Source organism: Malaclemys terrapin, chromosome 2 (assembly GCF_027887155.1).
Source record: "Malaclemys terrapin pileata isolate rMalTer1 chromosome 2, rMalTer1.hap1, whole genome shotgun sequence".
Taxonomy (NCBI): Eukaryota; Metazoa; Chordata; order Testudines; family Emydidae; genus Malaclemys; species Malaclemys terrapin.
Window position 1 is genome coordinate 172,228,813 of NC_071506.1, and position 24,270 is coordinate 172,253,082.

Genomic DNA, 24,270 nt, shown 5'->3' on the forward strand with positions numbered 1-24,270 from the left:
GGCCCTGGTGTGCGCCGCTGCCACCCCGAGCTGCTTGAGGTAAGCGGATCCAGGCCGGAGCCCGAACCCCTCTTGTACCCCACCCCCGAACTCCCTGCCTGCACCTCGCACCCCAACTCCCTGCCCTGAGCGCCCTCGTACACCCTGCACCCTCACCCTACACCCTAAACCCTTTTCTTGAGCCCCCTGCTGCACTCCTGTGCACCCCAACCCCCTGCTCTGAGCCATCTGCCGCACCCCTCCTGCACCCCAACCCCCTTCCCTGAGCCCCCTCATACACCCCGCACCTCTCCTCTGCCACAATCCCTTGCCCTGAGCCCCTTCCTGCACATTACACCCTCTCCTGCACCCCAGCCCCCTGCCCCAGCCCTGCATACAATTTCCCCATCCAGATGTGGCCCTCGGCCCAAAAAGTTTGCCCACCCCTCATCTAGGGTGTAGCAGCAATGAAAAAGGCAAATAGGATGGGTAAGAAACTAAAGGAACATGACCGTGTATTGAACTCCCTTCTTTGAAGCATTTCGTCCAGTTTCTTTTTCTCTTAAAAAAAAAAAAATAAAAAAATCTGAGATTAAAAGATAGAGAAGGACAGTGAAGATATGATTAAATATGATATGAGAAAAAAAAATGTTAGTCTGGAAAGTGAAGAGTTATAGGGGACTTTCGGTATTCAGTGTTAAGGATATAGTGAACCTTGAATTGTCTGTGCTTTTTCCTCTGGCCCATAATATGTTGGGTCACTAAAGGATATTAATAGATGGTAAATTTAGAGCAAATAAAAGGAAATGCTTTTTCACCAGCATATAGTCAATTTGTGAAATTGAGTTCTGAAGGAGATTGTTAGGTTACATGCTGCATAAATTGTTGGGGCCATGAGAGAAGTGCTTGTATGATGATTCACCATGTACCAACACAATCAGACTCCTAGCTGAAATATTATAAATAGATACTAAATTACAGTATTATAAGTATTCTGTATTTATTGTAAACATAAACTAGATTTAAGAATATTTGTACTGAATAGAAAATAATTTTTCCAACTAACTTTCCCTCCCTTCTTTTAGAAGCCGAAGTAAAATTTTATCTCGTTGGCTGGCTGGCCTACCTCAGCAGCTTGCTCTGCTTGGCTCAAGAAAGCCTGAGCTTTCAAACCAGTTGATTGAGACCATTCATTCTGCTGCATCTCATTCAAACAAGGAATTGTTACAAAGTTTGCAAGCCACTGCTTCTCGAATTTATGGTAAGACTTTTGTACTAAAACATAATGAATTTTACCTATCACTTGACAGGAGAGGGATGGTACAAGGAGTGAAAAATCCTGCTATCTCCTGATTAAAGGCAGAGTACACACATGAAATGGTTATTTGTACCCTTAAAATAGAAATTTGCAAAGAAAATCATGGCTGCAGCAGTTTTATTTCCCACAACACTGAAGTTTGATTTGAAGCTTTTTTTTTTTTTTAGGCTGGACATAGTCTGATAGATGAGAACACTTGATATCTAATTTCCGTACAAACCTGGACTTGGTGATATTCCTTTATTTTATGTTTCTCTCTACTTAGTAATAATTTAATGCTTTCAAAAGGCCTTGTTTCTTCAGGTTCTTAACGAACCATAGGGTTGTAAGGAGTACGTTCCTAGTAGAGCTGTTCATTAATTGCAGTTAACTCACATGATTAACTCAAATTAATTGCGATTAATCGCAGTTTTAATTGCACTATTAAACAATAGAATACCAATGGAAATGTATTAAATATTTTTGGATGTTTTTCTCCATTTTCAAATATATTGATTTCAATTACAACACAGAATACAAAGTGTACGGTGCTCTCTTTATATTATTATGTTATATGCAAATATTTAAACTGTAAAAATGACAAACAGATAGTATTTTTCAATTCACCTCATACAAGTACTGTAGTGCAATCTCTTTATCATGAAAATGCAGTTTACAGAAGTAGATTTTTTTTTTTTTTTTTGGTTACATAATTGCACTCAAAACCAAAACAATGTAAAACTTTAGAGCCTACAAGTCCACGTAGTCCTACTTCGTGTTCAGCCAATTGCTAAGACAAACAAGTTTGTTTGCATTTACGGGAGATAATGCCGCCAACTTCTAATTAACAGTGTCACCTGAAAGTGAGAACAGGAGTTTGCATAGCACTTTTGTAGCTGGCATTGCAAGATATGTACATGTCAGATTTGCTAAACATTTGTATGCCCCTTCATGCTTTGGACACCATTCCAGAGGATATGCTTCCACGCTGATGACACTTATTAAAAAATAATGCACTAATTACATTTGTGACTGAACTCCTTGGGGGAGAATTGTATGTTTGCTCTTTTTTACCCGCATTCTGCTATATATTTCATGTTATAGCAGTCTTGGATGATGACCCAGCACATTGTTTGTTTTAAGAACACTTTCACTGCAGATTTACAAAACACTAAGAAGGTACCAATGTGAGATTTCTAAAGATAGCTACAGCACTCGACCCAAGGTTTAACAATCTGAAGTGCCTTCCAATATCTGAGAGGTTCAAGGTGTGGCACATGCTTTCAGAAGTCTTAAAAGTGCAACACTCCGATGTGGAAACTACAGAACCCGAACCACCAAAAAAAAAAAAATCAACCTGCTGCTGGCATCTGACTCAAATGATGAAAATGAACATGCGGTCAGTCCGCACAGCTTTGGATCATTATTGAGCAGAACCCGTCATCAGTATGGATGCATGTCCTCTGGAATGGGGTTGAAGCATGAAGGGACATATGAATCTTTAGCGCATCTGGCATGTAAATATCTTGCAACACCGGCTACAACAATGCCATGAGAATGTCTGTTCTCACTTTCAGGTGATATTGTAAACAAGAAGCGTGCAGCATTATCTCCTGTAAATGTAAACAAACGTGTTTGTCTGAGTGGCTGAACAAGAAGTAGGACTGAGTGGACTTGTAGGCTCTAAAGTTTTACTCTTTATGTTTTATTTTTGAATGCAGTTATTTTTTTGTACATAAGTTTACATTTATAAGTTCAATTTTCATGATAAAGAGATTGCACTACAGTACTTGTATGAGTTGAATTGAAAAGTATTTTGTTTTTTACAGGGCAAATATTTGTAATAAAAAATAAATATAAAGTGAGCACTGTACACTTTTTATTCTGTGTTGTAACTGAAATCAATATATTTGAAAATGTAGGAGACATCCAAAAATATTTAGATAAATGGTATTCTATTATTAACAGTGTGTTTAGTCACATGATTAAGTTTTTTAGTCTTTTGACAGCCCTAGTTCCTAGAGGTGTTATACTTTGGATGAGACTTTTATAGAACGGTATTTGTCGTAAGAGTTGGGAAGTTAGCCCTACTGTATTGGCCAAATTCCAGTTTGGGTAATTATATTCTGCTTGCCCAGATTTTCAAGAAATTTATGTTCTTCCTTGTATCAGTTGGATGCAGTATTTTTCTTCTTTTCTAGCTCCAAAATGTCATGTACTAAAATAATTAATCTTTGGGTCAGGGGTCATCTTTTTGTTATATTTGTATAGTGCAGTTGTTCTCAATGTGTGGCCCAATCAGCACACGGCTGCGGCCCATGTGACATCCTCACATCCATACAGGTAGTATTGGATGAAGCCCACATAACATATTGTGGGCCGCATATGCAGCCCACAATGGTAAATAGGTTGAGAACCACTGATATAGTACTTAGCATAATGAGGCCCCCTGGTTCATGACTGGGCTACTAGTTGCTACTGCAATACAAATAATAAGTGTTACAATATGCTGTTAAACAGCTCCTCTGTTCCATCCCAGGCCGCATTTCACTTGTGGGTGAAAGGAATTCCTGTGTTTTATATAAAAGTTGGTAAAATGTTTTGAGGTCTATCAGGATGAAAAGTCCTATATAAAGTATTTTTGTTACTGTTGTTTTAATAATAATTTCTCTGTCTATTCCATTATTCTGCAGCATTGGAATTTCCTGGAGAAAGTATTTCTTACTGGAGTGTTGCTAATTCACGGGTTTTAATCCTGAGTCTTGCAATATTTACTGTTTTTTCGTAAAGCCCCAACTCTTAGAGTCAAGTGATATTATAAAAATTTGTTTTCATTTTAAAATTGTTTCTGTACTTCACTGTTGCAGAGAAAAGTCTGAAAATGTGACCCAGGCATACTCTACACATTCAAGAAACCCAAGATGTCTAAAAAGAACTCCAAATCTAGTATTTTTAAACAATCTCAAGATTTTTAAACCAATCTCTTAATTTTTGGGCTGACTCACGATCTTTGAATGCTTGGGGTTAGCAATACTGGAATTGTGAAGAAGTATCTAACCTTTCGCTTTCTAAAATAATGGAATCTTTGTTTCCCTGAGTCTGCAGAGAGTCTGGCTACTTTGTTTATCACTTTTTCTATAGGTGTGCTAAAATGGGAGTTTTTTTATAGTGGATTACACTTACCCAAACAAGGACAATCTAAAAGGAAGTGGTTACCAAAACCCAGATAGAAAGAGCCATACAGAAACGACGTTTAGGCAACAACGAAAAGTCATATGGATATTTTACTTAACTGATATTTGTAAAATGCTTTGAAGATGAAAAATGTATTGTAAATGCTTGGTATTGTTAATAAATTTTAACTTACAGCCACTTAGGAGCCCTAATGGCCTTCCTGATTTCTTTACCCTTCCTTGCCTTCTCTGTTACTTTGTCCTTACATACAAACTTCTTGATTGGTTTGCTCTTATATTTGTGAAAACAGTCCTCAGTGGCCATCCATTTACCATGGGTCCTAGTATTGAAGGGACAAGTCGGGCTTTGGTAGATTAATCAGTCTTCAGCGTCTTATGCAATATTAGGGGGGAAATCTTTTCATGCATATAATGTGTAATTCAGTTTTTGTGTCACCTTTTTTAAAATGTAGATCCACTAGATGGCACTCTGGTTCTTCTTCCAGCAGAGTCACAGCAACGTTTAGTGCAGCTTGTATACTTTCTACCATGTCTACCAACCGACTTACTTTCTTCTCTAAGTCGCTGCTGCATTATGGGAAGAATGTCTTCAGATCTAGCTGCCACCCTCATTGGGATACTGCATCTGAGGTAAAATGTCCATCTATTTATCTGTGCTTTTGGGTTTTTTTTTTAACTTAGTATTTTTTTTCTTAAATATCAAGTTATTTTATGCAGTGAGTTTTCATTCACCATGTAATAATTACACTACTAATTTGTAATTGTTTATAAACATTGTAGTAATTCAGCATGTAAGGTCAGATATCATGTGACCCTGCAGAGCCAGAAATGGGAACTTGATCTTGTCAAAATCACGTGGGGTTTTTCTCTTTGATCAAGTCCCTCCAGAGGTTCCCCCTTAATTTTTCCAGTCTCTTATCTCTGTAGTGGTATGATCTGCCCCCTTTGCTCTGCCAGTGATGACAGCTTTCATTTTCATTTTGTTGGTTTTCCCCATGGCACATTAAAACTCTCAGTAATCAGTGTAGTCATATCCTGCCCTTCTTCAAACTCCTTCTTAAGATGAATGTCTACCTTGATTGCTGTGGTAAATAGCCTAATGATATTGGCTAGACAGATGGCTTCTTAATAATTAATCTCTTGTTAGTAATTGCTCCTTGCCTTGGAAGAGCCTCAGAAATCCAGCTTGAAAGTCATTGGATGAAATCCTGGGCCCACTGAAGTCAATAGGAATATTAATGGGGCCAGTATTTCAACCGTGATATTTTAAAGTGTATCTTTCTTCTAAAAAGGTTACTTGTAGGTTTTGTGAATTTTAGGTAATATTTTTATATTGCCCATGTGTGCCTTAGTTTCCCCTGTATGCTACATTGTTTCTCTTGGGTGGAAAATTACTTTGCTCTCAGGGCAGGCTCATAGACATAGGTATGAATGTTGCCTAGTTGTCTGGGCTTGAATGGGTCATTGGAAAAAGACTGGCCGAGGCTAACCCCATATCAATGGAAAATCTGAGACGATAATGGCAAATCCAATCACTAGGACACTGAGTCTAGCATCCAAGAACCCAAAGGGAGATGGATTTCATCACCTCTTAGCAGGAAGCTGAGCAAACATCCTTCAGCTGGAGAACAAAGGACTAGAGAGGGGTGTGTGTGTGTGGGGTGAGGGAGAAGAGTTGGCTGCTGGAAGGAGCCAGGGCTATCACTTGTGATCTGACTGAGGAGGTCAGATGGAGAGACAGACAAAGCTTGAACCATGGGTTCACTACAGCTTGGCTGGGCTCGGGGCTAACTAAAATGGTCTATGCTTTAACATGCAGTTTTCTGTGCTAACCTAAGGACTGTCTATGCTGTATTCCAGTTGACTACTAAACCCTACTGTTTTGACAATGCTGTTTGAATGTCACTGGAAATACTTGGCAAGGTGCATTTATCCCTGAAGAGTGTACAAGTCTCTATCAGGAGAGTCTCTCAGGGTATGTCTACACTACCCGCCGGATCGACGGGTAGTGATCGATCCCCAATCGCTCTGCCATCAACTCCTGCACTCCACTGTGGCGAGAGGCAGAAGCGGAGTTGACGGGGGGCGGCAGCAGTTGACCCCGTGCCGTGAGGATGCGAGGTAAGTCGACCTAAGATACGTTGATTTCAGCTACGCTATTCTCGTAGCTGAAGTTGCGTATCTTAGGTCGATCCCCCGCTCCTCCACCCTCCCCAGTGTAGACCAGGCCTAAGTTGGTCTCACTGAACAGAGCTTGCAGTGTGAAACTGGAGTTCTGGAGTCGCAGATGTTTTGGCCACAGGAGGTGGTGAGGCCGTGTGACCTATCTTAAAGGAAGAGCGAGACCCTTAGGTGTCTGGCACACTGAAGAGTTTCTCCAAGAGACTATTCTGAAGCTAGGGGGGTAGCACCAATATTGTGGATCTGTAACAGAAGGTATCTTTAAACTTAAATTTTTCTCCCTTTACGGTTGGACTTCAGATAAATAAGCTATAGGTAGAGGATTGAGAAATTCACACAATTTTTTAAAACTCTAAAACTTAAGAAATAGTTTTTCAGTAAAGTGTGTGGTGCATAACACAATGCATAATGATGGGGTGTGGTATAAAAATTGTATTGGTACTACACCTCTACCCCGATATAATGCGACCCAATATAACACAAATTCTGATATAACGCGGTAAAGCAGTGCTCCGGGGGGGCGGGGCTGCGCACTCCGGCGGATCAAAGCAAGTTTGATATAACGCAGTTTCACCTATAACGCGGTAAGATTTTTTTGGCTCCCGAGGACAGCATTATATCGAGGTAGAAGTGTAGTTTCGGAGAACCTGCATAACTTGTTTATGGATTCACCACTAGTGAATAATGCAACCAATGCACAAAATGATGCCGATAAAAATTGTACGTACCATGTTATCATGTACTATAATATAAGATTAAGGCGCTGTGTAGTTTGTGGCAAGTTAGAAATAAAATTCTGTGGCAAAGCCCGTGGCCATATATTGGAAGTTCAGTGGCAGTCTCAATTTCAATACATCCCTTCAATTTTGAAATAAATGCAAAAATGAATAATACAATGGGGATGGTTTTCCTTGTGGTGTTTATTTTGATTTAAATACAATTTACTTTATGCTGTCTCAATTTTTCAGAGTGTGGCAGATTTTTGTATTAAACGCATTACTGCATTCTGGAAGTTGTCAGGAAGCTGGAGTTTTTGGCAGCCTGGTCGGGGACAGTTGGTTCTTTTGGCACCTCAGAAGGCGTGGGAGGTAGTTAAGATTTTTGGCACCCAGGAGGTAGTTAAGACTTTTGGCAGTGGAGAAATAATGCATCTAATCTACCCTCCTTCTTTGCAGGCAGAGGCAAAGAGTGATTTTGAATTTGTTGGGGTGGGGGCCATAAGGGGCTTTGAACTCCTAGTCTTCTACCCTAGTGATCCGTGACAACAACCAACTTGACCCACTGCTCTCCACTCCAGTATTTCCTACATCAAACAGCAGTTATGAATAAGACCATTAAATAAGATATTTCTGCTTAAAAGGACTAGCAGTGAGCAAGTTAACAAAATTTACATTTAAATTGTCGTTAGTATGTTGGAATCAACACCCCACTGAGGTGACTGTGACTGACTGTGCACATCTTGTTGTTTTAGTCTGACTGTGGAGTCAGGGCCTCGTCTACAACTAGATTTTTTTTTTTTTAATTAAAATTTCTGATTGTTGCTTCTACAAGTAGAGCTCCATGGATGGTAGCAGCAGTGAGAAATCTGCTGTAGACAGACATTTTACCATTTTGTTGCATAGATCTACTCTGAATAGAGTTAGACAAGATGGTGGTTAAAACATCAGCATCCGGACTTCTCCAGCAATCTCACCCTTGCTGCCCCCTTGCTGGGGAGTTTTACAAATAAAAATAAAGAATGCTGACTGGCAGAGGCAGCCAGAAAGAAAACACTGCACAGGTTTGCAGTCAGGCCCCATTGAGATGAGTAGCTTATCAAGATTTGAAAATAATTGGACACTTACGAATAATGAGAACATTCAAAGTTACTGTAATAGAGATTTAAAATTTTTTTTAGAAGGCATGTGAACTCCTGTTTCAGGGCATAAACCGACCTCTAATGGATGGAGGGGCTTGTCTACCTGGGAAGTGACACTGGTAAAAGGGTAAAGTATGAATTAAACCAATGTAACTCCCTCTGAGGACACTATTATTCCAGAATAAGAATGCCTTTTCTTGGTTTAGTTAATACTTCGGAAACAGTTTAAACTAAACTGGAAAAAGACACTAGTTGCAGAATGAGTGTCCACACAGGGAGTTATACCAGTATAACTATGGTGGCTTAAGTATACCAAAATGATTATATCTGTATAACGTCTTGTGCAGACTATCCCTAAGAAACTTGTATTGTGGACAGGTTACTCTATAATTGCCTGTTGCAGCATTTCTGGCACTTTCCTTTGAAGCATCTGGTGTTGTCTGCTCTTAGAAACAGGATAGTATTCTATCAAATAATATTGTTTTGATCTAATAAGGCAATTCCTACATTTCCATCTACATAAGGAAAAATAACTGCTGAAAACTGATATCTGCAGTAATTCCCTCTGGAACCATTTTTGAAAATCATGCAACTGCTAGTGTAGATTGGAAAAGCCATTTTCAACCTTGCAACAGAAAACGTGTCTGAGTGAAAATTTAAATGTTCTTGTCCCCTTGTATGTTACCAGTTAAACCTTTTTCACTATCTGTTCTGAAAGGCCCATTGCTGACCTCTGTTTTCATCAGTCAGTTTATATATATAAATGTGCCTTTCTTTGTATTTTGAAAGTTTTCTTTCATAGTCAAAAGGGCCAAAAATGTAAGTTTCAAAAACCCAAAACATTAAAACAGACTGCTGCACAGTTTGGTAGCAAGAGCTTGGTTCTGCTGCATATTCTGTAGCCACAGAATTGTATAGGTAAAACACATGTATTCCACAAGTTTATATAAATCAATCCCTCCAAGTTCTTCAGTATTCTGTAACTGTTGGATTGCCGCTAGATGGCACTGTTTTACTTCTATTCAAATTCTGTTTTGTGGAGGATACGTTTTCATGTGCAAGTTTCTTTTAGTCCAAACCACCTGCTTATCTGTCAGATACTTTAAATAGATCCTATTCAGCAGCACCGTTGACTCGTCGTTATATTTGATAATTGTTTTTCCTGTCTTAAAAGGGTCTTTCCTTGTAGTTATCCCTACACTGCAAGCCACGTTACCTGTATATGTGAGTATATTTGTGTGTATATTACCAGAAACACACAAGTGTGTATTCTCAGACAAAACCTATATTAAATTGGAAAAAGAACAGGAGTACTTGAGGCACCTTAGAGACTAATAAATTTGTTAGAGCATAAGCTTTCGTGGGCTACAGCCCACTTCTTCGGATGCATAGAATGGAACATGTATTGAGGAGATATATATACACGCATACAGAGAGCATGAAGAGGTGGGTGTTGTCTTACCAACTCTGAGAGGCCAATTAAGTAAGTGAAAAAAACTTTTGAAGTGATAATCAAACTAGTCCAGTTCAGATAGTTTGATAAGAAGTGTGAGAATACTTACAAGGGGAGATAGATTCAATGTTTGTAATGGCTCAGCCATTCCCAGTCCTTATTCAATCCTAAATTGATTGTATCTAGTTTGCATATCAATTCCAGCTCAGCAGTCTCTTGTTGGAGTCTGTTTTTGAAGTTTTTCTGTTGTAAGATAGCCACCCGCAGGTCTGTGATTGAATGGCCAGACAGGTTAAAGTGTTCTCCCACTGGTTTTTGAGTATTATGATTCCTGATGTCAGATTTGTGTCCATAATTCTTTTGCGGAGAGACTGTCCGGTTTGGCCAATGTACATGGCAGAGGGGCATTGCTGCTACTCTGAAACCTGTCATTAAATTAGAGTTAATGTTGAAAGTAAATATTTTGGGTAAAAAATTAGGGTATTATGCTGTTAAAAACAGGACACTTTTCTAGACAGACAGTACAAATTTTGGGTAAAAATATTACAGGGACATTGTAATTATCCCCAAAAGGAGCATTATAAACCCAGGAACTTCAGAGGAGTATATATTAGACTTAAAAGAAAACCAAATACATTATGATATGCAAATCCAGTTAAGGCACCCAAACAACCTTACCTCAGCACCAGAGTGACACGAGGCAATACCCACAAAATTATAATAATGCACATTAGTGTTTGTGAACTGATTTTTAAAGACATTAGAAGGTGTCAATTTTTTTTTCCCTCATGGAGTCAACCTGTCTTTCTGGAAAATAGTAGTTCCCCAGTTCTGTTAGGTGGCAGAAAGGAGCAGCATGTGGAGCAAATGGATGGACCACTTTTACTAAGGGCAGCCTGGCCTCAGTCCCACTCAGAACAATGAAAGATGGTAGAGCGTATTTGAGTTTCTCTGAAGGAGAACATTATTTGACTTCTGATGGAAAAACTTTTATTTAAGAAACGTAATAGATGAAATTCCCATTGTTCCTAAAAATAAATAAATATCTATATTGTCTGAATCTACTGATTGCGCCAAATCTCCGAGATCCAGCTCTGCTAGCTTTTGTGTAAATTGATAATGCCTGGGCTGAGATCATTTGAGACAAAAAATGGACAGTGTGCTTAATTTCTTACAATTAATTTTGAATAGATTCTTTAACTCCCAAATTAATGGGTTTACTTGTAAATTCGCAGAACATTAATTCAGTACTCATCAAAGAGCAAGTGCTGTAATTTTGGGGAGAGTATGCTTTATTCTGCGCACATAACAAAGTGGTCCAATACCTGCTTTAAGTTCAAATCTCAACTGAACCTTAACTATGGAGCTGTACTTGCAATTCCAGCATATGGGTATATATAGGTGGGGAGAAATTCTCTCCAGTGATGGGAGAAATATATTAGATGAACCTCTGATAGTAGAAACTGCTATAATTAGAGTTGGAACGTATATTCCATTGTAACCTCTCTGCCTCAGTTTCATTTTTAAAATGAGGATAATACTTTTTCTACTTCACATGGGTGTTTTAAGGCTTAATTAGTTAAAAGGTTTGAAAAATACTTTGATTCTGTAACACATCTAACTTTCTGAAGGTTTTTTTGTTTTTTTTTGGTAGACATTGTCTATGGATGACTTAGCAGGCAAATATTGGAGGAATTTTTTTAAAGTCATTAGCAATTGACAAATCATTTCTGATTATGTAAGATTTTCTATTCATTTTTTCTGATTAAATGTAGTTCTTAATATGTACAGTTTATATGGCAAAAGGTGTATAATTGGATGTGTATGCGACGCAGTAGAATTAACATTGCTGTTGGAACCTTAATGTTTCATTTCCTGATTCTTTGTGATTTTAACTTTGCAAATTTCATAAGAAGTTAACTTGCAATCCGATGTCTCTTTTCCCATTTTACTGTATTTTTAATGCAGTATAAGTTTAAGAAGGTGAATAAGTAATATTCAGAAGTATTTTAATACTTTTTTTTAAAAAAATAGTTGGAATAATTTGAAACCATATGTAACAATGGTCCTTCAGTTGTGATTTCCCAAGCTGGTGACTTTTTTGACACTTGGGCAACACTGCTGTGTCGTTATGTTACTGCATTTGTTCAGCTGAAGTAAGCATCTCTACATGCTCCAATCAGTTATGTACACTATTTAAGATGCTGCATTATTAACTTGTGAGAAGCTTCTTTCTCCCTTCTTACTATATCCAGAGGTACAAAGAAGGAAAAGAATAGCTTAATTACTTAAATGCTGCTTTTTATTTATAAGTTTTTTAAAAAAATGTTTAAAGCATTGAAACATATCTATACCTATGTCAATATCTATAGCAATATTATCTCTGGAAATTATTATTTTACTTTGATGTTATCTTTTGCTTTGAATTAGTTTAAGCACCATTTGTTCTCCATTATTTCATTTCAAGACATCCCTAAGAATGTTATACGGTGCAGATAAAGATCTGTATTAGAGGAAAATATATCTGCTTTACCGTAACATTATTGATGGTCTTTGTTAATGATGTGACTTGAAAAATTTCTAAAATTTGAAAGAAACTACTTCACCGTACAAATAATGAACAGTGGGGATTTATGTCACTGTCCTTTTAGAGGTGGGAAACACACAAACTCTCTGATGGCCTCAAGCAGGGCCATTTCTTATTCCTGGTCTCTGCTGAGCTGCACAGAGAGTTGGTGTGATTGTGGCCCTAGGGAAGTAGAAGGACCTGTGTCTGGGCATAAAAATAAGTCTTCTGTAACTCTCCTGACTGCCTCCTCTCCACATGGGACATGGGCTGAGTTGGGAGTTCCTGAGGCAGTGGAGGTTCCCATAGTTTTAGGGAGCGCTCTCTTCTCCTCCTTGCTTGTCATCACTGTTCATGGACCTCCTACATGTGATGTGGGTCCCTTTTAAGTGTCTTGGTTGCCTTTTGGACAGTTAGGGAGGAATTCAGCCCTCAGCTGGAATGTCATGGAGGCACTGGGCTCCATAATATCACTGGGAAACTGGACATCTTAACACTTGCTTGCAATGGCAAACAACCTATATGTCTGTAGAGACATGGAGGATCACTGAATATCTGTTGGCTCCACAGCCAGAGGTATTTTGGAATTGTACTGAGTCTTAAGTGTCTTGCAAATACCTTCTCTCAGAATCAGTTTTACTTCTGTTTTATTTTGCACTCCTTATTAGATTATCTTGAGTCTTTGGTGCTATAGTTTAATTGAGTTATGCACATTGAGAGAATGAAAGTATAGGTAACCAAACAGGGAGGCTGGACAATGTTTGATCTACAGTCATTAAATAAATCGTTGTGAGAGAGGTGATCTTAAAATATTATATTTAAATCCCAAAAGAGATCAATTCCAATTTGAAAGAAAAGCATGGCTATTGTGGAAAAAAAATTGTTGCTAAAAGTGCAATTCAAAAACATAAAGGATTTTTATAAAAATTAAGCAGGGAGAGGTTCCAAAAGTAGAATTAATAAATCAAGAATTTAATAGCAATGTACAGTTTTGCGTACTCATCGCAGCACAAGGACACATGATAGGCTTTTCCCCCTCCCCCCTCAGTTCCTACTTTTCCATTGGTTGAAGCTTAGAACTGCAAGTCCTAATACATAGATGTTTAAAAAAATTTTCAGGGAAGTTTCCTCAGTTTAGTTGGATTTAATATTTCAGTTCTTTTTGGACATTTTTAATTTTTTTCTTAGTTTTTGCCATTTTCTCACCATTTTGGGGGGCATGATAGAAAAGTACCTTACTGGACCAGTATAATCAGTGTTTAATATACAGTGGAGATGAGTTCAGAGCTGAGATTAAAATTACCATATTTCAAAATGGCCTAGAAAGAATGTTAATTAGATGTTGATATGAGTTTGAGTGAGCAGCAAATCCAGTGGTGGACTGTGGACTACAAAAATTGAAACATTTGAAAATAGAGAGGTCTGGATAATTTGTATATTAAATTAGATGTTTCGGTATAAAGAAGTGCAAAATAATATATTTGAAAAAGACAGTCCCAAAGCATATGACTAGGTTCGGGTGTATTAATTAGAAGTCAGTCATGAAGAGAAATTTAGAAATAGTGGTAGATAAGAAAGTGTGTGTTCACTCTGGAATGCTTTTTTCCAGAAAGAGTGGTTATAGTGCTTTAGTAACCACACATTCATACTGTTATGTGCATTTCTAGTGCCTTTTTTTAAAAAAGAAAAGATCGAGAATGAGAGAGAAAATATTCAATTCAAAATGATTAAAGACACTGGTGAACACGAATTAAAAAGAAAGATTTGCCCTAAATAAGAGAGACCAGAATTCTCAAAAGGTAGCGCCTCAGATGAGTTGTGGTGCATTTCTTCACTAAGGCCTGAGGATAACTCATTCCATGGCTCACTAGTACATAAAAGTCTAGGTTTTCAGAGAGAGCATATAAAGCATGCAGTTTGGCTGGGCATATGCCCTTAAAGTTTTGCTCCCAAATACATACATCATCTAGTTGAATTGCCCAAAAATGAGGGTAAAGTTATTGTACTTAAGATACACTCTGATAAACACCCTTTGCTCATTAGTGTACATTTCCCCACCAATTAGTGTTCTCATTTGCAGTACTTAAGCATTTTCTTTTTGTGTTCAAACAGCCTTTGTAACCACAAAGAAAATTAGTAGCAGGTGAAAGCTTACTTTTAATAATGCTGAGGCCAAACTGTTGTTTCATTTAAAATAGGAATAATATTTTTTTCTCCAAATCCCCTTTAATTCCTCCAGATATTAGCTGCAGTTTGCCATACCTACACTTCCGAAATACTTGATCCTCCAAAAGAGTTGATTAAAAGCCAAAAAATTCTAGCCCTTTACCTATATATTGCAGCTTATTGGGGCAGAAGCACCATCTTTCCCTCAATATTTATGATAAGGGCTTGAAAAATTTACCAGACCCATACTAGTTGAATACGTACATATGAGGACAGGGGGCAAGGCAAGAGCAGTGTTAAAGTTCCAGCATTTTCTAATGCCACTTCCATGACCTTCCTTTACTCCTTTCCTCTCCTCTCCCCCATCCCTCCCATCTGGTGGGAAAGCTGTGAGCGCTGTTTATCTAATGTGCTGTCCTAAAGCCACTAACTGTATGACTTTAAACCAGTTTGGTTAAACTGATGCAAAAGGTGGTGTGGATACTCTTACTGCAGTTTAAAGCAGTCCTGTTTTGGTTTGGCTTAAGTCAGTTAAGAATTGGTTTAGGCTAAACTGAAATAAATCACTCTTAAGACAAAATAAATGTCCACACAGGCATTGGCAAAACCAGTTTAAGAGCTTGTCAGCATGGGAAAGTTTTCAGTGTCTCTTTCTGTTATATCTATACAAGTATAACTATCCTGAAAAAGTCCATCCATATGGTTTTGTTCATGCTGGATTAAGCTACTTTCATGTAATCATTGCATCCACACAGATCTATGCCTTTAAAAAATAACCGCACAATATTCTGGGTCAGGTATCCCTCGGTGCAGTGTCCTACCACTTAGGTCTTTGCATTATGGGATACCTATTGGAACCCACTGCAATTCTGGGGCTTGGGATCAAACTAAACAATAACCCACATGATTCTTCTCCAGTTGTCTTATAATTCACCTGATTTTTTTTTTGGCAACTTTTGCCAGGCAAATGCTGCAATCCTGATAGTCATTTACATGAACAGGCTGCTCCATAGGTATTTGCAGTCAACACAGCCAGATGGTGCTGGTTGACTTGAGGGACATCCATGATGATGTAGAAAGACTGCTGGAAGAGGACGAAATCAAGTAGATACTTCTGCATGACATTTTCCTGGAGCATTTCTCTTGGTGGAGCACTGTTTGTGGGCTCAGCCAACTGGATCCAACTGGTGGAACAAGATAGTAGTGTACAACTGGGATGACCTGCAGTGGCTGCAGAATTTCAGGCTACTTTCCTAGAGATCTGAGCCCAGCTCACCCCAAAGTGGTGGAACACTAACATGAGAATTCCCCTCAGATAGTGGAGAATATGTGGTCATCACCATCTGGAAGCTTGCCAACCCCAATTGCTGCTATTTAGTAGATAACCAGTTTTGTGTATTAGTAGAGTAACTGTCAGGGCTGTTGTCATGGAGGAGGGTGCTGCAGACGTGGGTCAAGCTCAGAAAGCTTGGCAATACATGGGAGATTATTGATGGATTTGCTTGGTTGGGGTTTCCAAATTGTAGTGGGGTCACTGTTGGGACCCAGATAGTTATTCTTTGCCTCCTACACTAGCTTCAGAATTCATCAACAGAAAAGGTGTTTCTTCATCAAGCTGCAAGGCCAAGTTGACCACTGTGGAAAATTCATCAATATTAGTATGGGGATAGTCTGGAAAGGAAACCATGATGCCAGGTTATTTAGAAAGTCAGCTCTGTTTTATGCAATGGAAAAAAATTATTTTGCTTCCAAGATGACTAAGCCCTCTAATGATGGTGATTCCTCCTGTCATTTTCGGAGACCCAGCTTATTTTCTGATTCCCTGGTTTATGAAACCTTTTACAGTATACTTCAATAGGAGAAAGAAGTTATTAAACACTGTATAGCTGCAGAATGATGGTGGAGTGCAAATTTGGAAGACTGAAGGGGAAGGTGCAGGTGTCTCATGACAAAGCTGGAGGCTTCTGAGCAATATCTCCCTTGTCTCATAGGTGCTGTCTGACATAGTTAATCCAGTGCAACTTTCTTCTGTGGACAAACCCTAACTACGCTTGACTAAACTAGTAGCAGAATTTGCATCCCTAATTATGTTACATCATATGCAAACGGCTACACCCTATGTCCTAAACCCATTAATCTTAGTTCTTTCCTTTAATGCATAAACTTTACCTGCATACCTGTTTCCTTGAAAATGTAATTGTGAGCAGTTACCATATGTGTCCATTTGCGCATTTTGTATGTGCTTTTCAGATGCATATGTTTGAAAGGTAGCCTAGAACACCGCAACAACAGGGCTCATTGAAAGATTTGACAATAGTTGTGAAGAATATGTCCAAGAGTTCTATCTGTAGCATGTGTCTGCCTCAGCAGCTGCTGTGTGTCTGCCTCAGCGCCTCTTTCATGCATGTCTTAAACTGGACGATTTCTGCTTTTTTCTCTCTTTAAGTTGTGCGTTATTTTGAAAGAAACGAGGTAGTTTTTGTATTTGTTAGTCCGTTTTTGGAGAGTAAAAGTTTGTCACCAAAAATAAAGATAATGGTGGGAGAGGTAAGGGATTTCAAAGTGCAAATGAATATTTTTGAATTGCTACATTTCCTGTCAGTAAATCTGAGCTCAAGCTGCCTGGAAGAGGGTAAGAGAGTGTATTGCAGAGTTGAGAACCCCAACCTCCTACTATTTACGCTAGGTATTTGTTATCTCAAGCACCTTGTATGTTGCAGCTGCCATGGTATCACATGGAAAGAGATGTTTCAGAAATAGCTAAAACCCAGGTAGGGCTTTATATGTTAAAATCAACACCTTAAACTTCACTCAGAAATCATTTGGTAGCTAGCATAGATCACAGAGCATGAATATAATGGACTCCTTTTGGGATATAGCCACATTCCGCACTAACTGCAGTTTCCCAGTGGTTTTGAGGTATATTCCAGCAAAGTGGAGATTATAAAGGCATGGATAAAAGTAGCAAGGGCTGCATCTGAAAGAAAAGGTCACAACTTTCTTGCCAAATACAAGTAAGAAAAGAGACTTTTGACAACTGCTACCTGGAAAATCTGTGACATGAATAGCAAAAGAAGCAGTGAGCTTAAGTTAATAAGATTCAACTTTGATTTTTAATAACAATCGGTCTGTTGAACAGGTTGCCTAATGATGCAGTTACAACATGCACAATAGAGAGATTCTCATTGAGATTAGATAAAATTATGGAAATTATAGTGTACAGTTTATCATAGTTAATTTAGGGTTTGGGCTAGATGATTGAAGAGGTCCCGCTCATCAACAGTTCTGTAACCGTTAGATTCCTATCTTTGATAAAACGAATTTATTCAAAAAAAGGAAACTAGAACTTACATTTAAATATATCTCCTCCCCTTCTATTGGAGAGTACAAAAGGCATGTTTTAAGAGTTAAATATTTCTAACTTTTAAATTATGAGCAGTGTTTAAATTTATTTTTATAAATGCACATATAGTTTTTAGTTATTTGTGAAAGTATTAATATATTTAACTACAATTTGTGTGCAAGATAGTTTGCTATTTTCACCTGTTTGTAATGCATCTACATTTAGTTATTGAAATTGAGATTTCTCTTTATACTGAACATTTTGATCCCATTTCCTAATCACTTCCATGAACCTCAAAAAGTAATAGTTTTAACTACACCTCTACCCCGAAATAACGCTGTCCTCAGGAGCCAAAAAATCTTACCGCGTTATAGGTAAAACCGCGTTATATCAAACTTGCTTTGATCCGCTGGAGTGAGTAGCCCCCCCCCCCCCTCGGAGCACTGCTTTACCGCGTTCTATCCGAATTCGTGTTGTATCGGGTTGCATTATATCGGGGTAGAGGTGTAGATGTTTGGATCCTATGGAAAGGGTGACTATATTAGTGTTGTATTTAATTTATAGATTAGCTTCACATGGCAGATATTAGTATCACAATATTTGGCTATGCTAATACTTTGGGCTTTTATAGAACCTTTTATCTGAAGCTCTCAAAGTAATCCCATACAATTAATTAAACTTCACATACCTCTGGCAAATAGAATCATAGACGATTAGGGTTGGAAGAGACCTCAGGAGGTCACCTAGTCCAACCCCCTGCTTAAAGCAGGACCAACCCCAACTAAATCATCCCAGCCAGGGCTTTATTAAGCCGGGTCTTAAAAACCTCTAAGGATGGAGATTCCACCACCTCCCTTGGTAACCCATTCCAGTGCTTCACCACCCACTTAGTGAAATAGTTTTTCTAATATCCAACCTAGACCTCTCCCATTGCAGTTGAGACCATTGCTTCTTGTTCTGTCATCTGCCACCACTGAAAACAGCCTAGCCCCATCCTCAAATAAGTGATCTGTTGTACAGATGAGGGAACTGAGGCACAGAGAGCATAAATGGCTTACTTGAAGTCTCACAGTAAATGGAAGAGCCAGGCACAGAACCTAAATCTCCTGGCTCCTAGACCATGTTCTGTGCATTTGATAATTACATACAAAAACCTATTAAAATAACATTGCTTGACTTTGCAACTTTAATAATCAAAAGTTAGGAAATGTCAGAACAAAGGTTGCTTGTGCAACTTTAGTGTGGCTCTCTTGTGCATATGTATTATGATACAGTCTTTAATTATATGGTCACATTATTTTTTCCATATGAGACTTGTAGTCATTTAGATGGAATAAAGGGGCCCAAAGAGTCAAAAGTGTTAACATAATCCTGTCACTGTCCAACATTAAACAATTTAAAACAAGATTTAGGGTTTGTTGTACAGACTTCAGCCTGCTTAGTGCCGTGGCAACCACACCATTAAAAATCTTTCTAACCTTTTATTAATGCTGCAGGAAAAGAAGGTAGGAACAGTTAAAACATTTGAAATGTAAAATATTAAGTAAGGCTTTAATATTAACAACATTCCTTTTCCCCTTTTTCTAAAGAGAGATTTTAGAAAGAAGCAACCCTCCCCCCCTTTGTTTGACAGTCTTGTAGATGGTATTAAAGATGGTAATTACTGTCCTTTTGGGGGAAAAGATGGTCTGGAGATAGTGGTGGTGGTGAAGTCCAATCCCATTTCCTAAGAAGGCAAAACAAGACAATCAAAAATGGAGAGAAAAGAATAGCAAACATAGAAAGTGCAAGTTCTGTCTCTTGTTGACTCTCCCTTTCAACCTCATTGTTGTAAAAACACTGGCACAGCATGCTGACTTATCAGCTGCTTTGAGATCTGGCAACTTGTGCCAGCATTGGACTATTAAGGGTATTGCTTTGAGCTGCTTCTTTCTGGTCACAGGCTCGCAACAATGTTGCAAAATATACAGTCTTGGTTGGCTAAGTCAGATTCTTATTAGAAAGAATGAATAAAGGAGAGAGATATGAAAGAAATAGTGATTGGGAAGAAAAAGGACATGAGAGGGTAGGGTTGAGGAGAGAAAGTCTCAGATCGCAAGTGGTGATTGGGATTCAGCCACTGATGGTAAAGGTTATGTCATTTGGGGCCCTCTTTCTGGCCTAGTCTGGTTGGGAAGTCTCTCAGGATCAGGATGATGATGGCCTGGGGTTCCACGGTGTGGAAGCCATGGTAATGAAGCTCACTCCAATAGCCAACTTTTCTTCCCAAGATCTCTCTGTTTAAGGACCCCCAAAGGGAAGTGATGCATGGAATAGTCCATCCTATTATTATTTTGTCCATCAACGAGGTCTGATTTAACACCCCAAAATTTGATTCACTCATTTTTGGTTTTACAATATTCTTGTTTACTAGGCATGATCTTAATACAGTCCTTGTTATATTACTAGGCCTTTTTGTTTGGACTAATTCAGTCTTTCTCTCTTGCTTTTGCACCTCTTCCCATCAGCATTTGTTATAGGTTTTTGTGCCATTTTATAAACTTGCCCTCACTTTTTACAGTTGAACTCACAAATGAGGTAAAGTTGTAAGCCCAATGATTACAACAGACTCCTCCCTTGTTCACTACGCTGGATGGACCTGATCTTGTGTTTGGATTGTATTGTGAAAGATTGTATTGTGAAAGAAAAGAAACTGTTGTTGGTAGGACCCCTTCCTCATTTGTTGCAGAAGTTAGAAGCTGTGTATTGAGTGAGGGAGGGTATTGCAGGGACAGAAAGGTTTGCCTCATAGTGTCAGTAAGATGAAACTGGTGGGTGTCTGACCTGCTAGTTCCTAGCTCAGGCTAAATTCTGCAAAATCTACAGAACTACTTGTGATCTCCTATTTTTGACCGCTGTGATTTGATCCCCCCTTTATAAGCTCCCTCTGTAGGCTTTTCAAAATAGTGGACTTAAAACCTGTGGGCTTCAAGCCTTGTCTGTCCTGTGGTGGACTAATCCCCCTGAAGGATGGTCATGGTAGGTGTCTGTTCTGCCTGAGGGAATTGCACATTCCAGACAGGCGTTTGGTGTGCTTGTCCTTCTCCATAAGTATGAACAAGTCACACACACAAAAAATGAAACTCCACCTTCTGGAATAGTCCATGAAGGTCTCCTCAGACTCTAAGGAAATGAGCTCCAGAATCATGCTAGTGGACAAGCCAGCATTGTTCAGTGTCCTGTCAAGCAGACAGGTGATACCTAAGGCTGATGCAGAGAAGTTAGCAATGAGAAAAGATCTGGCATCAACACACTAGCACAGGGGCCAACAAACATTTTGGCTTGAGGGCCACATCAGGTTTCCAAAATTGTATGGAGGGCCTCCCCAAACAGCCAGGTGTGGCCTGGCCCCGCCCCCTATCTGACTCCTCCCCCCCCCCTTGCTTCTTGCCCCCTGACGCAAGAGCTCGCCGCCCAGAGCATTGTGCCGGCAGCGCAGTGAGCTGTGGCTGCGGGGGAGGAGGGACAGCAGGGGAGGGGGCCGGGGGTTAGCCTCCCAGGCCAGGAGCTCGGGGCCGGGTAGGAGGATCTCGCGAGCCAGATGTGGCCCGCTGTCCGTAGTTTGCCCACTTCTGCCCAGCACCTGTCCTGACCTCCACATTGATGTCGAAGTCAGCATCACCATCACTTCCAGTGTTGAAGTCAGGCCCTGAAATGGGCTCTCTGAGTCCAAGGCAGGAGTTCAGTGCCTTCCCAGAAGGACTCATATGGCAAGGCCTCTAGAGGGAAATCCTTCAAGCCCTGCACAGCATCATGGGCTGGAGAGAAGGAGCAGCCTGCAACTCTGGACTCAACCAGCACAACTCTGGCTGTGTTGTCACACCTCTCAGCATCGATCCTGACCTCGGTAGTTGAGAGCAGGAAGAACCAGGGCACCTTACACATTGTGTCAACCTCTAGAGGTCTATTCCTCACCGTCACGGAAAAGAGTCCTCCCTGTCATTGGAGAACTGTCCTCCCTGTAGTCTGCCATTGTCTTCACCAGGAGACTTAAGGGCTTCCACTGTAGGATTTTTGGTTGTAACCAATGAACACCAATAAAACACCTTGGGGGGGGGGGGGGAAGGGAGGGAGGGAAGGAAATTGGTGTTTATCCAATAAATCTTTCCCTCCCTGACACCTTCTCTCCTTGCCCATCTAGTCTCAATTTTCTCTGCTTCCCTCGGCTCCCAGTTCCAGTCTCCTTGCCTAGTCAGGACTGTCTCTGAGGCCCCCTTATCTCCCAGGCTCCTTGTCCCTGTCTGTGCTCCCCAGGTACAGCTCTTGTCTCCTCTGCATGCAATTCAGGCAACTTCCCTCTCCAAGCTACTTGGGCATCAGCAAAGAGTGCATTGAAACTAAGAGAGACTGGCTCCTCCCTGTGTACTGTTCTGGTGCCTGGATCAGGACCCAGCATGGGTTAGAACAGTCCAGTGCTGTAATTGCACAGAAATCCTGCTTGGGCCCCTGAAGCCCTGGGATGGAGTATGCTTAGGGCAGGCAGAATTTTGGAGGAATTAAGCTACGAAGATTCTAGCATCTCTGTACTGAGCATGTGTGAACTGCATTTTTCTCAAATGCTTATAACAGTGGTCCCCAACCTTTTTCGTCTGGTGGGCGCCAGACGACGAGCCATGGAGGACTGTAGTGGCGGACGAGCATCCGCTGAAATGCCACAGACAAGCGGCGTCATCCAGAGGTGTCGCCGCCGAAATGCTGCCGAATTTCGGCGGATGCCCGTCCGCCGGCCAGTACATGGGCGCACTTAGGCACCCAGGCGGGGACCATGGCACCCGCGGGCACCACGTTGGGGTCCCCTGGCTTATAACTTGGCCAAATTTGGGTGGATTTTCATGGTTGCAAGAAAAGTCACATCCTTGACAAACAGGCCACCCCACGCCAAGTTTCAAGTTTCTGCTTCAAATCTTGGGGGGGGTGCTAGAGCTTCTCAAAGAAAAGGTCACCAGAAGTTAACATGGGCAAAACATTCCCCTAACCTCGTTCTTGGAGATGGCTGAACCATTTTGGCTGAGGCAGACATGCAGCATGGGAAATTTCAACCCAAATAATTAATTTGACAAAGATATAAGCAACTGAAAACAAAGTCTTATAATAGGAAGTATTGGGCAACCTTAATAGGTGGTGCTATTAGCTCTGCATTATGTCTTACCTATTAAAAAATATAACACACGAGAGACTTCAGAGCAAGTTTTAAGTTAGGTCTCTTTCTCTGTATGTTTATTTTTTTATTATAATTCCCATGTTTAAGATCTTTATCCATTCTAAATATATGCTGACACTACTATTAAATGGACTCCATTGTTGCATAAAAAGAGAGATTTTAAAGTTACTGAATATAATGAAAAATATAACTTGGCCTTGCAAAATAGGGACTTTTTAATTAAAAAAAAATTAGTTTTACTTTAAATCTATAACATCAAATGTAAAATAAGGTTCCAGATAAAATATAATTGGTCCAAGTTATTGTGTCTGGTGGCTGCTATTCCTTCCCCCCCCCCCCCCCCCCCCCTGTAAGTGTTGTATCCATAGTTATGAAAATTTACCAGCTCAGTAACACAATCTACAGTCCACCTTTGATGACAGTCATAGGGGAGGAAAGTTTTATAGTATCCATTTAAAAACAGCAAACAAAACACCCAAATAGGCAAATAAAATTGTGTGACGCTGGTATAAGTTTTACAGTTGGGGGACAGGTGTGCTAAAAATAACACATGCTGATTTGATTTTTAAATTATATTATTGTCTAATTTTCATAAGTGTATTTTTAATTAGTGTTTTATAATAGCCCTCCCATTGTTTTTGTTTTTAAATAGATCTTCCTTTGCTGGATGGAAATGCCAAGTGCAGGACAGTTCAGTGAACGATGTGGACTATTTCAGCTTCTTGTTTTCGACACTTACAGGTAATCCATTTGAATTTTATAAATTGAAATTAAAATATGAAATTGATTGTGATAAAGTGACCTCATTTAGTATGATGACTGTATAAAGTAGATTAATGATAAATATTAAATATGGGTTAAATACGTGTACACAATGGAAAAACTATCAGAAATTCTAGCATTGTGATCTGCTTTGGTTATGGGTGAGAAAGCACTTTCATTCTTATTTCCTATTTTTAATGGCTTACTCTTTCACCCTCAGTTATCACGTGGACTGAATATTTTTCATATTTTGTTTCAGTACACAGATGTG

General features: G+C 39.5%; 1 protein-coding gene across 1 annotated transcript in view; it reads left to right on the forward strand.

Moving 5' to 3' along the window:
- Positions 1-24,270, forward strand: part of TEX10 (testis expressed 10) — a 121,154-nt gene that overhangs the window by 45,904 nt on the left and 50,980 nt on the right. The window contains exons 8-10 of the mRNA XM_054018625.1: positions 1,065-1,240; positions 4,923-5,100; positions 23,890-23,978. Coding sequence (XP_053874600.1) covers positions 1,065-1,240; positions 4,923-5,100; positions 23,890-23,978 — 443 coding nt within the window. The remainder of the gene's footprint in view (positions 1-1,064; positions 1,241-4,922; positions 5,101-23,889; positions 23,979-24,270) is intronic.